A 16972-nucleotide genomic window follows, 5' to 3' on the forward strand; every position below is an offset into this window, starting at 1 on the left:
GAAAACGTTTAAGGCCAAAGTAATTTGGGGCGATTCTCACAAAAAATGTTAAAAATCTAAGGAAGAAATAGAGTAGGTTTTAAGTTAATCTTTACTGTTTCAGGAAATAAGTAGTTAGGATAAAAGTAAGTATGTAGTTGTAATGGTGATTGTTTCGGAATAAATACAGTTACTTCTCTCTGTCAATGGTTTTAAATCTAAGATATGTAGATGTTTAATTTTCATACATTGTTTATTGACTTGTAGCGGTAAGCAATTATCTGTTTACTTCGTGTAGATTGTGATCTGTTTAGTAGAAGGATTAATGACATCCACTGATAATCACACACACAAACACACATAATGACAAATTAATTCTCGTTCAGTTAAAGTATATCTTAAATAATTGCAACATGTGATCCACTTCAAATTATCTGTAAACCTTATTTTTCTGTGGTTTAACTTTTCTAGTAGTAACACATAGCATGGTAGAAAGTACTTTTTATGCCTGGTATCCAACTGATCCAACTGTCAACAGTTCCTTTCCGTAGGAGGAACATGAGAAAGTAAAATAGATCTTAATGTAAGTTACATATTACTTGTTTACTCAATGAAGCAGACTAATAAATATTTCCATACTAATTAGCTTCCATAAAGAAAACCGGTGCTATACCTTACTGTTAGCATTTAACAGGATTCTTATATATATGTTTCATTGTTAATGTGGTTTGTTAGTTTTACTTTAATATATATCATGTTTATTGCGTCATGATACAACCTCAGACCAAGCAACCATTCAGTCACTAACACCTTTCTTAAACTCAGTATTTGATTTCATAGTTCCAACAAAAACATTAAGTTTCGTCTATTTTTCAGAGATTAAATAAAGAAGAAGATTCTTTGTCTAACTATTAAAGTTCTGTTTCTGCTACTGTCATCTTAAATTTCTTATATATTGTTTTTCTTTACAAAACTAACGTAGTAGTGTTATATCTAGAACTATCGCAAGTCAAATGCATTTATAGACAGACGTCTTTGTAGTTCTGACTAGGCGTAATGGATTATGGGAGAGGAAACTAAAGAAAGAAAGAAAAAAACAGAAACGGGAGAAAAGTAGCTATTAAAATATTTGGAATATAACAAGATGTCAGGAAATTATATACTGTTGTGGCTTATATTCCGGATGTTTATGATGTTATACTAACGCTGGGACAGCGGTAAGTCTACGGATTTACAACGCTAAGAACAGGTATTCGACTCCACTCGGTGGACACAGCAGATAGCCCGATGTGGCTTTGCCGTAAGAAAACACAGATACATACTAACCTTAAACAGACGACACCGCATTTTCGACTTAGGTTTTCTATAGATAGAATCTGTAGTTATGAGATATGTTGTATTATATATGGACGTTTTAATGTAGTAGAAAATCATAGAGTGCAAAGTCATTTAATTATCACTAAAAGAATACAATAACTAATAATTCAATACTTCTTCTCAGGTGAGCATCGGTTTCCATGGCTTACAGTTGTCAATGAAACTTTACAATGAACATTTCGAAGACGATTCATTGTACAAAAGGAATGTTTTGTAAAATATAAAAAAAAAAAAAAACAGTGATGGAGTTCCGTTGGAAAACATCATTTCTTCGGTGTTTACGCTCACTACTTCTTGTAGTTCACCTAGTCTTCACTCAGATGGCGCTATCCCAAGGATCTCCTTTAGGTGAGTCAAGAAGATAGTTTAACAGTTCGTTTAAGCCAGTGAATTATATTCACAGAACGCGTCTTTACATTTTTGATGTTGTACATTATTTTAGAGTAAACCGAGGTTTACTCATTTTTGTTTCTGTGCTTATATATTATTTTATGTGATTATTAAATGTGACTACTAGATTTAAATATCTTACAACTGATATACAAGATTCTAACTGTAGCAGTTTTTTTCACAATATCTATACAGACTCACGTGTATTATTTAAATTCCTTTTTCTAAGATTGTCTTAATCATACAGAATGCCATGTTTTTTCAACAGATGTTATCCAACAGTCGTTTGCTATTGAGCCAGCGGACAGAACAGCCATTCAAGGCGATACTATTGTTTTACCGTGTCGGGTGTTGCACAAAAAGGGAACCTTACAGTGGACAAGAGATGGGTTCGGACTTGGTTCGGAGAGATCACTAGCTGGATTTCCTCGCTACACTATGGTCGGCAGTGACGAGGAAGGTGATTAGTAATACCGAAAATATTTTTAATGCTATGAGTTCTAATTATTCCTATTAATCTTGCAATTATAATTGTAACTTGTGCTAGAGAGATTTGTAAATTTTCTACTGTGTCATATCTTAACAATTGTACTTGGCTTCTTGCCCATCACAGGTAAACACCTGAGTCGTCTCTCAAACAAAGTCTGTTGTGGAAACATATTTGTAAGGAAGAATATACTTTCTTCATGCGTAAGTTTGTACATCTAAAACGTATTCAGATAGATGGTATTTTCAGCTGATGTATCTGTACGATATATGGATGGTGCACTCAATTTTGATTTTCATCAACTCATGCGTTTGTAACTTAAAATATCCCTGATATAAATTTAAAAGTGAAATAATATTTCTATGCTTAAACGTATATTCTAGTTTTATGTATTGGATAAGCCGTATAGATCTTAGAAGCAGACAAGTACTGTTTTTATTCATATTTTTATCAGTATAACAATTTTTTCTTTATTCATGAGATAATAATATCTTCATGAGATATTATTGGGAATATGAAATGCGATTGAAATGTATCCAAAATATATTTTCATGTCCCATGATAGATATGTTTTAAGCATTTTTATCGATGTTATGCTCTTTTATCAGTTTGGTATAAAGTATTGTTTTCATGAATGTGTAAGTTCTGTTTCAGCTACCTATATTATTTAATATTTTATACTTAATTTAACTGTGATAATTGTTAAACTAGAATAATGTGTTGACATTGTGCAGATTGTGGATATTATGAAATATTACTTAGAGATAAAACGAAAATACCCAATTTTTTATGCATATGAAAAATAAAAAGAACAGATAATTAGTTGATGTTACGATCCGTCTAGAATTGCAAGTGTTTCTTAGCAGTAGTGTTCTTAAACGTTCACCAGTGGATCAGCGATGAGGTTACGAACTTCAACGTTAATATCAGAGGCTCGATTCCCCGTTGTGGCTAGAGCGCTGACAGTCTATTCTGTATCTTTCTTCTAAATAAAGCACAATCAAGGCTTTACAGGTTCGATAGAATGATAGAATATAATTCTCAGAAAAGTTGTTGTTGTTTTGTTGTTTTGAATTAAGCACAAAGCTACACAATGGGCTATCTGTGCTTTGCCCACCACGGGTATCGAAACCCGGATTTTAGCGTGTAAGTCCGCAGACATACCGCTGAGCCACTGGGGCCTCAGAAAAGACTGTTTCAATTGATATTCAACAGTGTTGTATCAGTTTGTTAGGTTGGAATTAAGCACAAAGCTATACAATGAGCTATATCAAGGGTATCGAAACCTGATTCTAGCGGCGTAAGTCCGCAGATATACCTAAGTGCCATTGGGCGGCTCTTATATAAGATTTATATTTTGATTGTACATAAAACTTTTCCTGAATCTAACGCATCTCATAACAAAGCTTATGGGGAATCACAAAAGACACTAAGTTTTACATGTTATCTGCCTTCAATATTAAAAGCCTCCTGCTAATACAGCGGTATGTCTACGGATTTACAACGCTAAAATCAGGGATTCGATTCCCATAGGGGGGCTCAGCAGATTGCCCCCTGTGGCTTTGCAATAAGAAAACACACACACACACACACGTAGTATTTGAAGTAAATTGAATTACAGATTCTCAGTCTGTGGTCTATGAAACTAAATTGTAATAATAAGCAAGGGCTTAAAATATTCCAATATTATAATGGCAATGTCAGCTCTATAAATGTGACTCGAATTATAGTTTGAGTAAGCATGTATTTATGTATGTATGTCTCGATCTTTCAAAAGTTATTAATACCGATTTGAAACCTTCGTTGTATTATCTGCTATTATTCATATAGCTTTAGCAGTCTTGCCTTTAAGTAAGTTTTTGGTTGTTTTATTTTTAGTGCCAAGTTTTTTCTGTATCTGCAGGGGATTTCTCACTTCAAATTACGAATGTCAATCTAGAAGATGATGCCATATTTCAATGTCAAGTTGGAGCTTCGGATGGAGTGAAAGGAATCCGTTCTCGAAGCGCATCCTTCACAGTCTACGGTAATGTTATCTATCCTGTGTGGTGTTTAGTACCATGTAAACTCTGAATCAAACACTTTTCGATCATATGAAATGTTTGATATTTTCCTTTTTGTGGATAAATATACATATTGCCTTATCATGCACCTGGTTAATGCACCTGTAACTAAACGAGAACCATTATTACAACTTCATAAAGAATTTAGATAATACTGGACTGATGTATCGGTGCTTACTTAGAATAGTTATTAAAAATACATTATTCACCAGAATAAACATATTTCTTAAATTATTATGATTTGTTGTTATTGATTCAGCATGTTTTGAATACGTTTTTAGTTATTTCTCTAAACTTATTGTATATAGTTATATACATATATATTTATACAATGGTGGAAAAACTCAATACATCACCCAGTTTCTTCACACTTTACTTCGGAATCAACACCTATTTTGATGCTTTTATGTGCAAATTATTTCATAGTTGATCCAGTGCTGTCTAATTATAAAATTTGTAGCTTTACAGACTGTTTAGGTATTCCACCAGTTTTTCTTTGGAATAAGTAGAGGTTTTTATCCCTACTTATTCTGATTAGAGGTCTATTTGCTACAACATGCAGGGTCTGGCATGGCCTAGCGCGTTAAGGCGTGCGCTTCGTAATCTGAGGGTCGCGGGTTCGCGCCCGAGTCGCACCAAAACATGCTCGCCCTCCCAGCCGTGGGGGCGTCATAATGTGACGGTCAATCGCACTATTCGTTGGTAAAAGAGTAGCCCAAGAGTTGGCGGTGGGTGGTGATGACTAGCTGCCTTCCCTCTAGTCTTACACTGCTAAATTAGGGACGGCTAGCACAGATAGCCCTCGAGTTGCTTTGTGCGAAATTCCAAAACAAACAAACAAAGCTACAACATGCATGTGATGCTACCATGACCAAGGTTTTAAGGTAATTTCACAGACAAAAATCATTTATTGTTTCATTGTGAGCCACTGGACGTAGAGATTGGCTGACTGTGAGGAACGTTGGTTGGGAAGGAGTAGGAAGAAAGATTCCACAATAGCTGACGATAATGTTTTGAAATACACAAGAATCGTTGACTATCATCTACAGATATATAAAAACAGCGTGTCAAGAAACTTTAGGATCCACTTTCATTGTGCGCATCCTCTAGTCTCGCATGTGTTCAGTCAGTCTGCCAGCAAAACAGCCAAGAAAGCTCTCTTCATCAACAAGACAAAATTCAACTGAATCAGAGAACACGCTGACTGGACTGAAGCAATGTGGAGGAGAGTGATATTCTGAGACGAATTAAAAGTTCATGAGTCTAACGAGAAGTACATTTTACGACGTTGTTGTGGAGAAGAATTTAGTCCAGCCTGTTTGATTGTAACTGTGAAGTACATAGTACGACGTTGTTGTGGAGAAGAATTTAGTCCAGCCTGTTTGATTGTAACTGTGAAGTACATTTTACGACGTTGTTGTGGAGAAGAATTTAGTCCAGCCTGTTTGATTGTAACTGTGAAGTACATTTTACGACGTTGTTGTGGAGAAGAATTTAGTCCAGCCTGTTTGATTGTAACTGTGAAGTACATAGTACGACGTTGTTGTGGAGAAGAATTTAGTCCAGCCTGTTTGATTGTAACTGTGAAGTACATAGTACGACGTTGTTGTGGAGAAGAATTTAGTCCAGCCTGTTTGATTGTAACTGTGAAGTACATTTTACGACGTTGTTGTGGAGAAGAATTTAGGCCAGTCTGTTTGAATGTAACTGTGAAGTACATTGTACGACGTTGTTGTGGAGAATAATTTAGTCCAGCCTGTTTGATTGTAACTGTGAAGTACATAGTACGACGTTGTTGTGGAGAATAATTTAGTCCAGCCTGTTTGATTGTAACTGTGAAGTACATTTTACGACGTTGTTGTGGAGAAGAGTTTAGTCCAGCCTGTTTGATTGTAACTGTGAAGTACATAGTACGACGTTGTTGTGGAGAAGAGTTTAGTCCAGCCTGTTTGATTGTAACTGTGAAGTACATTTTACGACATTGTTGTGGATTAGAATTTAGTCCAACCTGTTTGATCGTAACTGTGAAGTACATTTTACGACGTTGTTGTGGAGAAGAATTTAGTCCAGCCTGTTTGATTGTAACTGTGAAGTACATAGTACGACGTTGTTGAGAAGAATTTAGTCCAGCCTGTTTGATTGTAACTGTGAAGTACATAGTACGACGTTGTTGTGGAGAAGAATTTAGTCCAGCCTGTTTGATTGTAACTGTGAAGTACATTTTACGACGTTGTTGTGGAGAAGAATTTAGTCCAGCCTGTTTGATTGTAACTGTGAAGTACATAGTACGACGTTGTTGTGGAGAAGAGTTTAGTTCAGCCTGTTTGATTGTAACTGTGAAGTACATACTACGACGTTGTTGTGGAGAAGAGTTTAGTTCAGCCTGTTTGATTGTAACTGTGAAGTACATACTACGACGTTGTTGTGGAGAAGAGTTTAGTCCAGCCTCTTTGATTGTAACTGTGAAGTACATAGTACGACGTTGTTGTGGAGAAGAGTTTAGTCCAGCCTGTTTGATTGTAACTGTGAAGTACATTGTACGACGTTGTTGTGGAGAAGAGTTTAGTCCAGCCTGTTTGATTGTAACTGTGAAGTACATTGTACGACGTTGTTGTGGAGAAGAGTTTAGTCCAGCCTGTTTGATTGTAACTGTGAAGTACATTGTACGACGTTGTTGTGGAGAAGAGTTTAGTCCAGCCTGTTTGATTGTAACTCTGAAGTACATAATACGACGTTGTTGTGGAGAAGAGTTTAGTCCAGCCTGTTTAATTGTAACTGTGAAGTACATAGTACGACGTTGTTGTGGAGAAGAGTTTAGTCCAGCCTGTTTGATTGTAACTGTGAAGTACATAGTACGACGTTGTTGTGGAGAAGAGTTTAGTCCAGCCTGTTTGATTGTAACTGTGAAGTACATAGTACGACGTTGTTGTGGAGAAGAGTTTAGTCCAGCCTGTTTGATTGTAACTGTGAAGTACATAGTACGACGTTGTTGTGGAGAAGAGTTTAGTCCAGCCTGTTTGATTGTAACTGTGAAGTACATAGTACGACGTTGTTGTGGAGAAGAGTTTAGTCCAGCCTGTTTGATTGTAACTGTGAAGTATTGCAGCCTCGTATGATATGGGGATTCATCTCTGGCTAGGGTGTGGAACGCCTGCATTTCGTAAAAGACACTGTTGATGCTAACAAATACGTTTAGACCCTAGAGTCCCAGTTAAAGCCAACAATTCGAGATCACTTCGATAAGATTGGGAAATACACACTCCAAGATTATTCTGCTCTATGACACAAGACTTACAAGTCTAGGAATATTCATGTACTCAATGCAGTATTAGTGAAATATAGAGGAAATTTCATTCTACATGTATTGAAAACACATAAGATTTTATTTAATTGCTTTTTAGTGATAGATTATCTTCGAAGGACGAAGATCAAAACGCTCTGCTAGCCATTAACAGCCCAGATCTCAATCCTATTGAAAATTGAAGGAAAGAAATGGGTAACAAGGTGCAAGAGGAGAAACTGAGAACCACCTTCGAACCACAGGAAGCTTTAATCTGAGTGTGGCGTCTGAAATGCACCCCTGCCAACATACAATCTCTCGTGCACCCTGTTGTAAGGAATTATCAAGGCCAAATATTAAAACCAGCAACAGATTCAATGAAAACTTTTTGTCAATTCCATTATTGGCGCTCCTCAATAGCTCAGCGGTATGTCTGCGGACTTACGACGCTAAAAACCGAGTTTCAATATCCGTGGTGGACAGAGCACAGACAGCACATTTTGTAGCTTTGTGCTTAATTAAAAACAACAACAACAACAATCATTATTGGCGTAATCTTTAAATCTAGGTTTTATTATTTCGAGAATATTTTCGTGATTGCCAAGTATTTGTTGATCATCTGTTGTAATACATTTGTTACAATGGTTTTGCTAATAAAGATACATATGTGTGTTTGGATGACTGAAATACAAGTCAACTTACATCATACATTATCCATAATTGTTTTACATTAGTTCTTGCACTTCTACAATGCACATTCTCAAAAGAACTACAGAAACCAAGAAAAGTGAAAAAAAAAACTGGATGGTGAAATAGCTATATATTTTACCTATTTTCTTTTTTGACAGAAGCAAATTATTATATTCTAAATTTGAACAACGTAAAATAACTTTTCAAAATTATAAATAATTATTGTAGATTTTCTTTCACTTATTTCTTTGAAACTGTATATCCACACAACACTCATTTACTATACTTATGGCTGTTGAATTTCGTACTTATTACATAATGTGCTTATATACTGTTTTAGTTATCATACTTACATATCACTTTTAATTTTGCCTTGCTTATATAATATGTTATGCTTTTACTTTCGGTATTTTTATATCATTTTCATATAGATATGCCCGTTTTCTTTAATATATATTAGAATTATTCACCCTGGTGTTTGTTTTTCATGTTTTTAGTGTTTATAGTTCATACAGCAAAACTGACGTGCAATCTGATAAAAACACTGAGCCAAACTATCATGAAATTGATTTCTTAGAATACTTTTCAACAAAACGTGTCTCCATGGCAGATACTGTCAAATCCATTACACCGATAAAATCTGTGTTACCATCACACATTGAACAATAAAGATAAGTCATCTAAACAGTCTTTAGCATCCACATCATTTGAACCGAAAAAACCCAGCAAAGATACGTAATCATTCACTGTCACTATCCCTTGTCATGACTCGAAAACGGCTCCATTTTGTTTCTGTGTGGTGATTGTACATTATTACTAAGGATGCTTTGAAATATCAAAAGTTTGTCCGCAGTTGGTTGAAATACATGAGGCCTATGATATAATGCGATTCGAAGGAATAATTTGATTTTCAAAATGGAACACACTTCAAAAGTTTGTCGCGAAAATAATATTCAGTTGTTTGTTTTACGCAACGCTTTTCTGTTTATGTTCTTACGTGACGTTATGCACATTTCTATATTTATGAATCAAATTTTTAATGTTATACATGTTTAAAACTATTTATTTGAAATGTTACATATACACAGAGAAAACAGATAAACTGATAGATAAGTGTTTCTTGGAGTTTTCTAGTCTGAAGATGCGTCGTCTTTCTCAGTCTACATAGAGGGAATTGTGAAAAAAAAGGAGTTAAATATTTAATGTTAATTTCAATTGTAACCACAATACCGAGATCCTGTTTCTGTCCTGAAGAAGAACAACAAACACAAAGACCAGTGATTATTTGGCATACTGTGCAATTACTGTTGTGTTAAATTTAATTAGTTCAAATATTTAACGGGCCCAGGATGTCCAGGTGGTTAGGACACTTAATTCGTAATTACAGAGTCGCGGGTTCGAAACACCGTCACAACAAACATGCGCTCACTTTCAGTCGTGGGGGCATTATAATGTGATTGTCAATCCAATTATATTCGTTGGTAAAGGATTAGCCCAAGAGTTGATGGTGGGTAGTGATGACTAGATGCCTTTTCTCTTGTCTTTCACTGCTAAATTAGGGATGGCTAGCGCAGATAGCCTTGGTGTAGCTTTGCGCGAAATTATAAACAAACTAAACAATATTTAACGTTGAGATTATACATTTAAAATCACATGTTACCAACGCGATTTACTGGATGTTATTGATGCTTCTCTAGCGTAACTTGCTGTGACCGAAGATGTTCAGTGTTAGCGAAAATACATCATCTGTTGTGCCATTTTCCAGTAGAACAAGACCTTTACCAATATAAGCTGATCAGAGTAATACAATTGTAACAGATGTTAACTTGCGTTTTCTAGGGTCAAAGTAAAACTCTCTTCCAATCAGCCCGACACAAAGAATGCTAAACGACTTTCAATTACAGTTTTCCTGCCAAACGCTGACGTACTAACTTTTGAAAGAAGATTTTGATAGTTTAGAATTTTTAGAATAAGAAAATAATAAAAAATCATGTGCTTTGATCTTTAAAATACTGGAAATTATGCCTTAGAAATTTCAGTTCGTTTTGTTTGCTTTTGGGAAGGAAATTCAAACACAACTTTTAGACATCTCTACCATATTTATGATGTAGTTATATTACCTTGTTTCCGATGTAGTTGAATGATTATATTATGTTTTAAGGTTTATTCTCTAAATAAAATTCAGTATATGATTATTATAAATAAGAAGTATCTATAGTATTATTGTGATGAGTTAAGATGAATATAAATCTCTTGGTGCTCTCTGTAGAAGGCAAACAATCCCAATTAATAAAAATTAACTATTTTTTTTGTGTTTTTAATAATAATGGTGTTAAAATCTTTCTGTTAACAGTCATTTTGATACAATTGAGTAATTGCATAACAAGATGCCTGAAAATAATCAGATCTTAATGGAAACTTATTGTTTTAAATTTTGGTTATTTTTTAGTCCCTCCAGAGCCCCCTCGAATCATTCAGAGCGACTTTCTGGAAACTACTGCTGGTATGACAGTGGAACTAACGTGCGAGTCTAATGGAGGGAAGCCGCCAGCAGAGGTACGTATTATGAAATATATGCGCTTGTTTAGTAATTCACATTTGTATATTTGTTTCGCCTTTGTTTCGATGGTGTGAAAGCAGTGAATCAAGAGAACAATACTGTATAGAAACCAAGATTACATTTCATTTTATCCTACCGTTCGACAACTCCAATAAGCACAAGTCTAGTTGCAAACGGTATCCTACAAGGTTCATTACATGTTTAGATAGGCTTGAAGTATTATATGGTATCTATAAAAGCCTGTTAGATTTATATTATCAGTGTATTTTAAGAAATAGATGGACCCTTAGTTAATATGAACGACTAAATGTTTATTTAAGACAAGAAGAGTGGATGCTATAACTTTTATTTCAGCTCGGGGATATCAAACAAATAAGTTTCTTTTTGGAAACTTGGAAAATAATAAAGGAAATTCTAAAATGGGCAGTTAGTAACAAAGAATAGATATAAATAGATATAAAGCACTGAAGACTGAGAAATTATTTACATATCTTCTTTAGAAAATGGGAAATTAAAACTTATATACAAATCTAAATTACTGGTAAACTCCGATAATAAAGCAGTTTAATTGCATTTTTAATGTAACTTAGTAAAAAAGAAGTGTAAACAAGAACACTTTGACGTATCCACACCTCAAAAGTTAATGTGTATGAAATCTTTCAATTTGTTAAATATGGCACGTCTTCTATTATAAATGATATCCAATTTTATCTTTACATTTCCACATCTCTTATATATAAGCATGCAATCAACGTTCCATGCTTTTATTTTTGGTATACTCAACGCTGTTTCGTTTCCAAAACCATTAAAGTCATTTCAATCTGTGGCATGTTAGAGGCACCAAATAATATTCATTCTTGTGAAATCAATCTACGATTGGACTACGGTCACACTAGAGCCAATGCATTATGGTACATAAACTAGAAAAGAGTGCGTGTCAGACTCGCTTCCATTATTAGATTAGATGTCTTTACGCTTTACTCTCTGGGCAAAAACCTAGCTGGAGGTAGTGCCTGTAGAAGATACCAAGACGTCTCAACAGCTCTCTGAAGCAAAGCTTCCTGATTAGCCATCACGTACGTGGGGTAAACGAGCTTTGTATTGATTTAAGATGACCTACGTTTTTGGACTTTGGTCAGTAGAACAAAACAGTAAGAGACAATAGGGACAAATGTCTTTTTTTTTTCCTTCTTCTTGTGAATGATGCTGCAGTAATAACAATCGCCAGGATCCGATAATTTTGCTAATGGAACAATGCAAGTACACAATTTTTAGGGAGGGACCGCGTGATCTAGGCGTGAGGTGCTTTCAGGCAGACAGGTCGATAATACAGCTTCTAACAAAACACGAGTTTTACCATTAGTAGGAGAGTGGATAAAAGTAAAAAAAAGCTTTTCTTTAATTTGAAATAACATTGATACTAGAAAAAAGGTTTGGTACCGAAGAGCTAGAAATGCCATCAACAATAACATTTTGAAAGTGATTAATAATGTGATCGCTGTGAGCTTACATGCGCAAAAATGTAAGCAATCAGAAGAGTTTTTAAGAATTTGCGCTAATTTTACGAATGTTAAGTGCATTGGTGACGTTATTTTTTTACAAATAGATGTCTCCTCTCTGTGAAGTTTGTGTTTTATTAGTAAAATTTTTACATATAAGGACAGTTTATTTGAAGTTTAGCTCTGATGTTGTTTATATCGTTTTAATGAAAGAATTTTGTAAGGTACTACCATATTTAATAATGAGATATGTTTGTGCTTTGTCTTAACTACTCGGATCCGTAGGAATTTAGTTTTCGATATTAGTGCAAAACCACACTAGTGCTATTTGCGCTAGCGATTTTTAATTTTAAACTGATAGACTATAGCTAGCAGCCCCTACCGCCAACTGTTGGTCTATTCAAATTTAATAATGGGATTTTACTGTTATTCTTTGAATGAACTTTCAAACCAAAGTGCGGAGAGCGGTTTAGGAGCAAAGGAACACAAGCTCTGAAATATAAGATCAGTAGTTCAACACAGAACATTCAGGCCACACTCGATCAAATAACAGAATTACCACACGGTTCAATTATCATACTCCTCTTACATTGGTTTCCCGCTGGTACAGCGGTAAGTCTTCGGATTTACAACGCTAAAATCAGGAGTTCGATTCCTCGCGGTGGACAAAGCAGATAGCCTGATGTGGCCTTGTTTGAAAAACACACACAAACACACACCATTTGCATTACATGGAGACCACGTCTACAGATGAGACTAGAGATTTAATATCAAACACAGAAATACACAATTGTTGTAATTTCTTTAATGCACACGACTAAAGAATATCCAGGTTACCACGATTACACAGATTATCCTTGTCTCAAACGACCCTATGTTTTACTCTCTAATTATTTTTGTATTTTTTGATTTCTTGTCACTTACTCTGTTAGTTGTGTTTTTAAACAGATGTTTGTTTGTTTGTTATAAAGCATAAAGCTATACAATGGGATATTCGTGCTATACCCATCGCGGGTATCGAAACCCGATTTTTAGCGACTTAAACCCACTGAAAACGTGTATTTCGCCAGTTAATTATTTTAGTAGACACGTCTGTGTAACTTCTCTTAAAGTACCGAATTAAAACATAATGGATGAAAACAACAATTATTTTATGACTATGTAGAAACTACGTTTTGGGTCGTTATGCGTCTCATTGTTGAATATTTTCTTCTTGCAGTTAGCCTGGTTGGATGGAGAGGGTAACGTAGTTACACAAGACATACAATTCAGTACACATCTTCTCAGTGACAAAAAAAGAGCTAACGCTGCACTCAAGTGGACATTTAAACCAAGTCGAGAGCATAATGAGAAAACATTTACATGTAGATCCGAGAATCCTGCTATAAAACAACCAATGGTGGCTGCAATAAAACTTGCTGTTAAATGTAAGTTCCTATGATTCTCTCAGTTGTTCAATGTATATAGAATTAGATGGACTTGTTCAACGAACAATACGATTCTGATTACACAATACGATAATGATAACAACAACACGAAAATTATAACGCAAACTTTTCATCAGTATTCATATGATTTGTAGTAATGTGTTGTAAATGAACTGTAATCCTTGGTAAATATTCATGCCCTTGTGTTCTGCTAGAAACATGTTTGCGACGTTTGGTGACCCTTTCCAATCTTGTGATTGAATACCTCTTATACAAGGAGTTTGTTTTTCTTTATCGTACTTTTGACTGTTTTATTTCATTTCATAGTCATTCAATACGGTTTCAGGATCTAAAAAAATATTTTCTTTTTTCACTTTCCATAACTCGCAAAACCACTCTGATGTTCGTTTGACATACTACGCAATCCAGTTTCGCTTCCCCTGCTCTCTTGTAACTTTTGAGATCCATTTTCATATAATGCGCGATCCACTATTGCTTTCCATAATCTCTTGACAAACTGAGGTTCCGTATAAACGTACCGTGCGATCCACTATTGCCTTTTCCACTCTCGGAACCACTTTGATCTATTACTACTTTCTCTGTAGTTTTTATGACTTTATACCGTAACTATTATTACTAACTAAGTAACCTCAAAGCTATTACCTTACTCAAGTCCGTTGAGTAAAGATTGTGATATACTTAGTAATACTCTATAAATTTTTATTTTATCTACATCAGCTCTTCTTGCTCTCTTTAGAAACTCCACAATGTCGTATACAGAGGGTTGAGTACGTGGTACTAAGATCAGCACGTTTCAAGACAACTACAACCTATAAAGTTTCGGTATATCAGAATTTATACCACCTACATTTTGACATTGTTTAGTTTTCGTAGGAAGTGTTACTTTACCGGAAATTGCTAATATTCATTCATTCAGATCTTAATAATGTTCAGATTAAGGATTTTATATTTCATTTGCACTTAATTACATTCGAAAACTAAGGTATAAGGAACCTAATGCAGCTCCTTGTACAATATGTGAGAATTTATAAATCGAAAGCTCAGTGTTAAAAGCCGCTCACATGTTTCAGGCAACAATGCATAACCTTATTAGGAAGGATATCTTTGTTTTTTGAAAAACAATACATTTAATCTATGCTAAGATTGCTTCCATGACATATTTCCAATCGTATACCTAAACAAGGTTGAAATGGGTTTTCCTACCATTTCATAAGAAGACATACTGACCAAGTCGCTGAAAACAAAGCCTATGAATTTCAGTCCAATCGGACTTTTGAAATGGGCACTGGAATGAAGTTGTTCCTTTCCACTAGATAACTCATGGAAAGCATGCAAGGAAGAGTGGTGTGCTTTTGACTTGACAGCCTTACGACGGAACTTTTACATCAGCTGCAGGAGTATTGTCAAGATGCACAACCGTCAGTTAGAACATAATTAGACGTAGCAACATGAACTGTAAAGACGTGGGAAGCTTCAGATTCATTTTAATATTATTTAATCTCTGCAGACAGATGCATCTACTTGAAACTTTATTTCCGTGTGTTAGTAAGCACACTCACAATTCGTATCCTCAAGACGTTATTTTAAGTTCTTCTACATGGAAGTATGCAACATTTTGGATTACGAGATTACAGGAAAACTTTCCATCACTTGAATAATCTATTTCGTTATCTGTTGATATCCAACTTACATTATCTTTTTAACTTTGTTACTGTTAATATGATACTTGTTTACAGGATAGTGATTAAACAAACTTAAAACACATCTAATGTATATTATACATTTCTTACATTATGATCTTACAGACTTAGCGCTGTGTCATTGGAGACATACGTTTTCTCTTTTAATTATTTGTTAAAATAAAATATTCGTAATTGATCTCATTGATATTATTATAGGTTGAAATAGTTCCTCGTTTGATTTCTAATATTTAGATAGTCATGGTCAGGCAGTTGCCACATATTTTCTAAAGCGTGACCAACATTATGATGAATATAATTCGATATCACTGGATTTCAACTTTATTATCAAAAAGAGTTTTGAAACCAAATATACCACTCTGTGATCTGTCCCACCGATGCATTTTATATGTAATGATATTAATACACATAAAAATTTTCTAAATGAATACGACAGATACATTTAATATCACTAACTCATTTTCTTTCTTTTGTGTGATTTTGTACTGAGTTCGTAGTCATGCACGTAAAGCTGTCAGTATGAGGTAGTCTATATATTCAATGCTTTGTGAGAAAAGACATTGCATGGTATTGAGTGACTCTAAGCAACATCCTATATGATTTATAAAAGGGATAAAGTTGTGTCAGAACATAAACTTACCGGGAATGATGAATGATGTTTCAGATCCCCCTGAAGTTACTCTAACGGCAAACAGGAAAAAAATCTCAGAGTTTGATGATGTTGAATTCACTTGTGACGCCGTTGCGAATCCGAAGAATGTAAAATACACGTGGTACAGGTAGGCTCACATAATGCCTTAAACGTTTTGTTTGAGCGCGTATCGATTATTTACACGTTAATAGGTTTTGTTTTATCATTTATTTTACCTAACGTCAAATTAGTCAATGAAATACTTTTATCCGACTGTTACTACCTGCTTTTGTTTTTACTCAATTGATATTTTGGTCAAAATATATTTTATTTTAGTATTTTTGTCGATTGCGAAAGATTCACTATGATATAACTAGAGCTCACGTCCAAGTGTAAAACAGAAACAAAATAATATATCTTGAACATGTATTTGTTATAATAAGATCTTACTTAGTTGATTATATGAATACAAATAACTTTTTGTAATTGTGGGAAGAATAGTTTTCTTTAAAATGTTGAACTTATGAATAGATTGTTTTGTTTGTTTTCGTAATGTGTAACGTGATACTTAACTGTAAAAAAATATTGATGATGTACCTATACTGTTGCTTTTTCAACATATATAAAAACATAATATTTGTGATTATATTACGTTTTATTATAAGATAAAATACACAGTTACTGCTTATAATCATCCTCATGATTACATTAGTTCTAGTTACAGTTTATAAGACCGTTTACTTATTATGGCTTATGTTTACCAATTAATATTTATCGTTACATAATCAGAAGCTATTTATCATTTAACCTTCCAAAATGTCGAAAACGTACACATGGATAAACCTACTTCTATCTTTGTTTAATCCCA

The 16972-nt window shown here is 34.4% G+C and overlaps 1 protein-coding gene across 2 annotated transcripts in view; it reads left to right on the plus strand.

The window, feature by feature from the left end:
- LOC143237735 (irregular chiasm C-roughest protein-like) overlaps window positions 1-16972 on the plus strand; it is a 55314-nt gene that overhangs the window by 25147 nt on the left and 13195 nt on the right. For both annotated transcript variants that reach the window (XM_076477275.1, XM_076477276.1), the window contains exons 2-7: window positions 1481-1704; window positions 2015-2206; window positions 4137-4259; window positions 10716-10822; window positions 13545-13752; window positions 16138-16252. In XM_076477275.1, coding sequence (XP_076333390.1) covers window positions 1599-1704; window positions 2015-2206; window positions 4137-4259; window positions 10716-10822; window positions 13545-13752; window positions 16138-16252 — 851 coding nt within the window. In that variant the 5' untranslated portion in view covers window positions 1481-1598. The remainder of the gene's footprint in view (window positions 1-1480; window positions 1705-2014; window positions 2207-4136; window positions 4260-10715; window positions 10823-13544; window positions 13753-16137; window positions 16253-16972) is intronic.

Source organism: Tachypleus tridentatus, chromosome 13 (assembly GCF_004210375.1).
Source record: "Tachypleus tridentatus isolate NWPU-2018 chromosome 13, ASM421037v1, whole genome shotgun sequence".
In the NCBI taxonomy this organism is placed as follows: domain Eukaryota; kingdom Metazoa; phylum Arthropoda; class Merostomata; order Xiphosura; family Limulidae; genus Tachypleus; species Tachypleus tridentatus.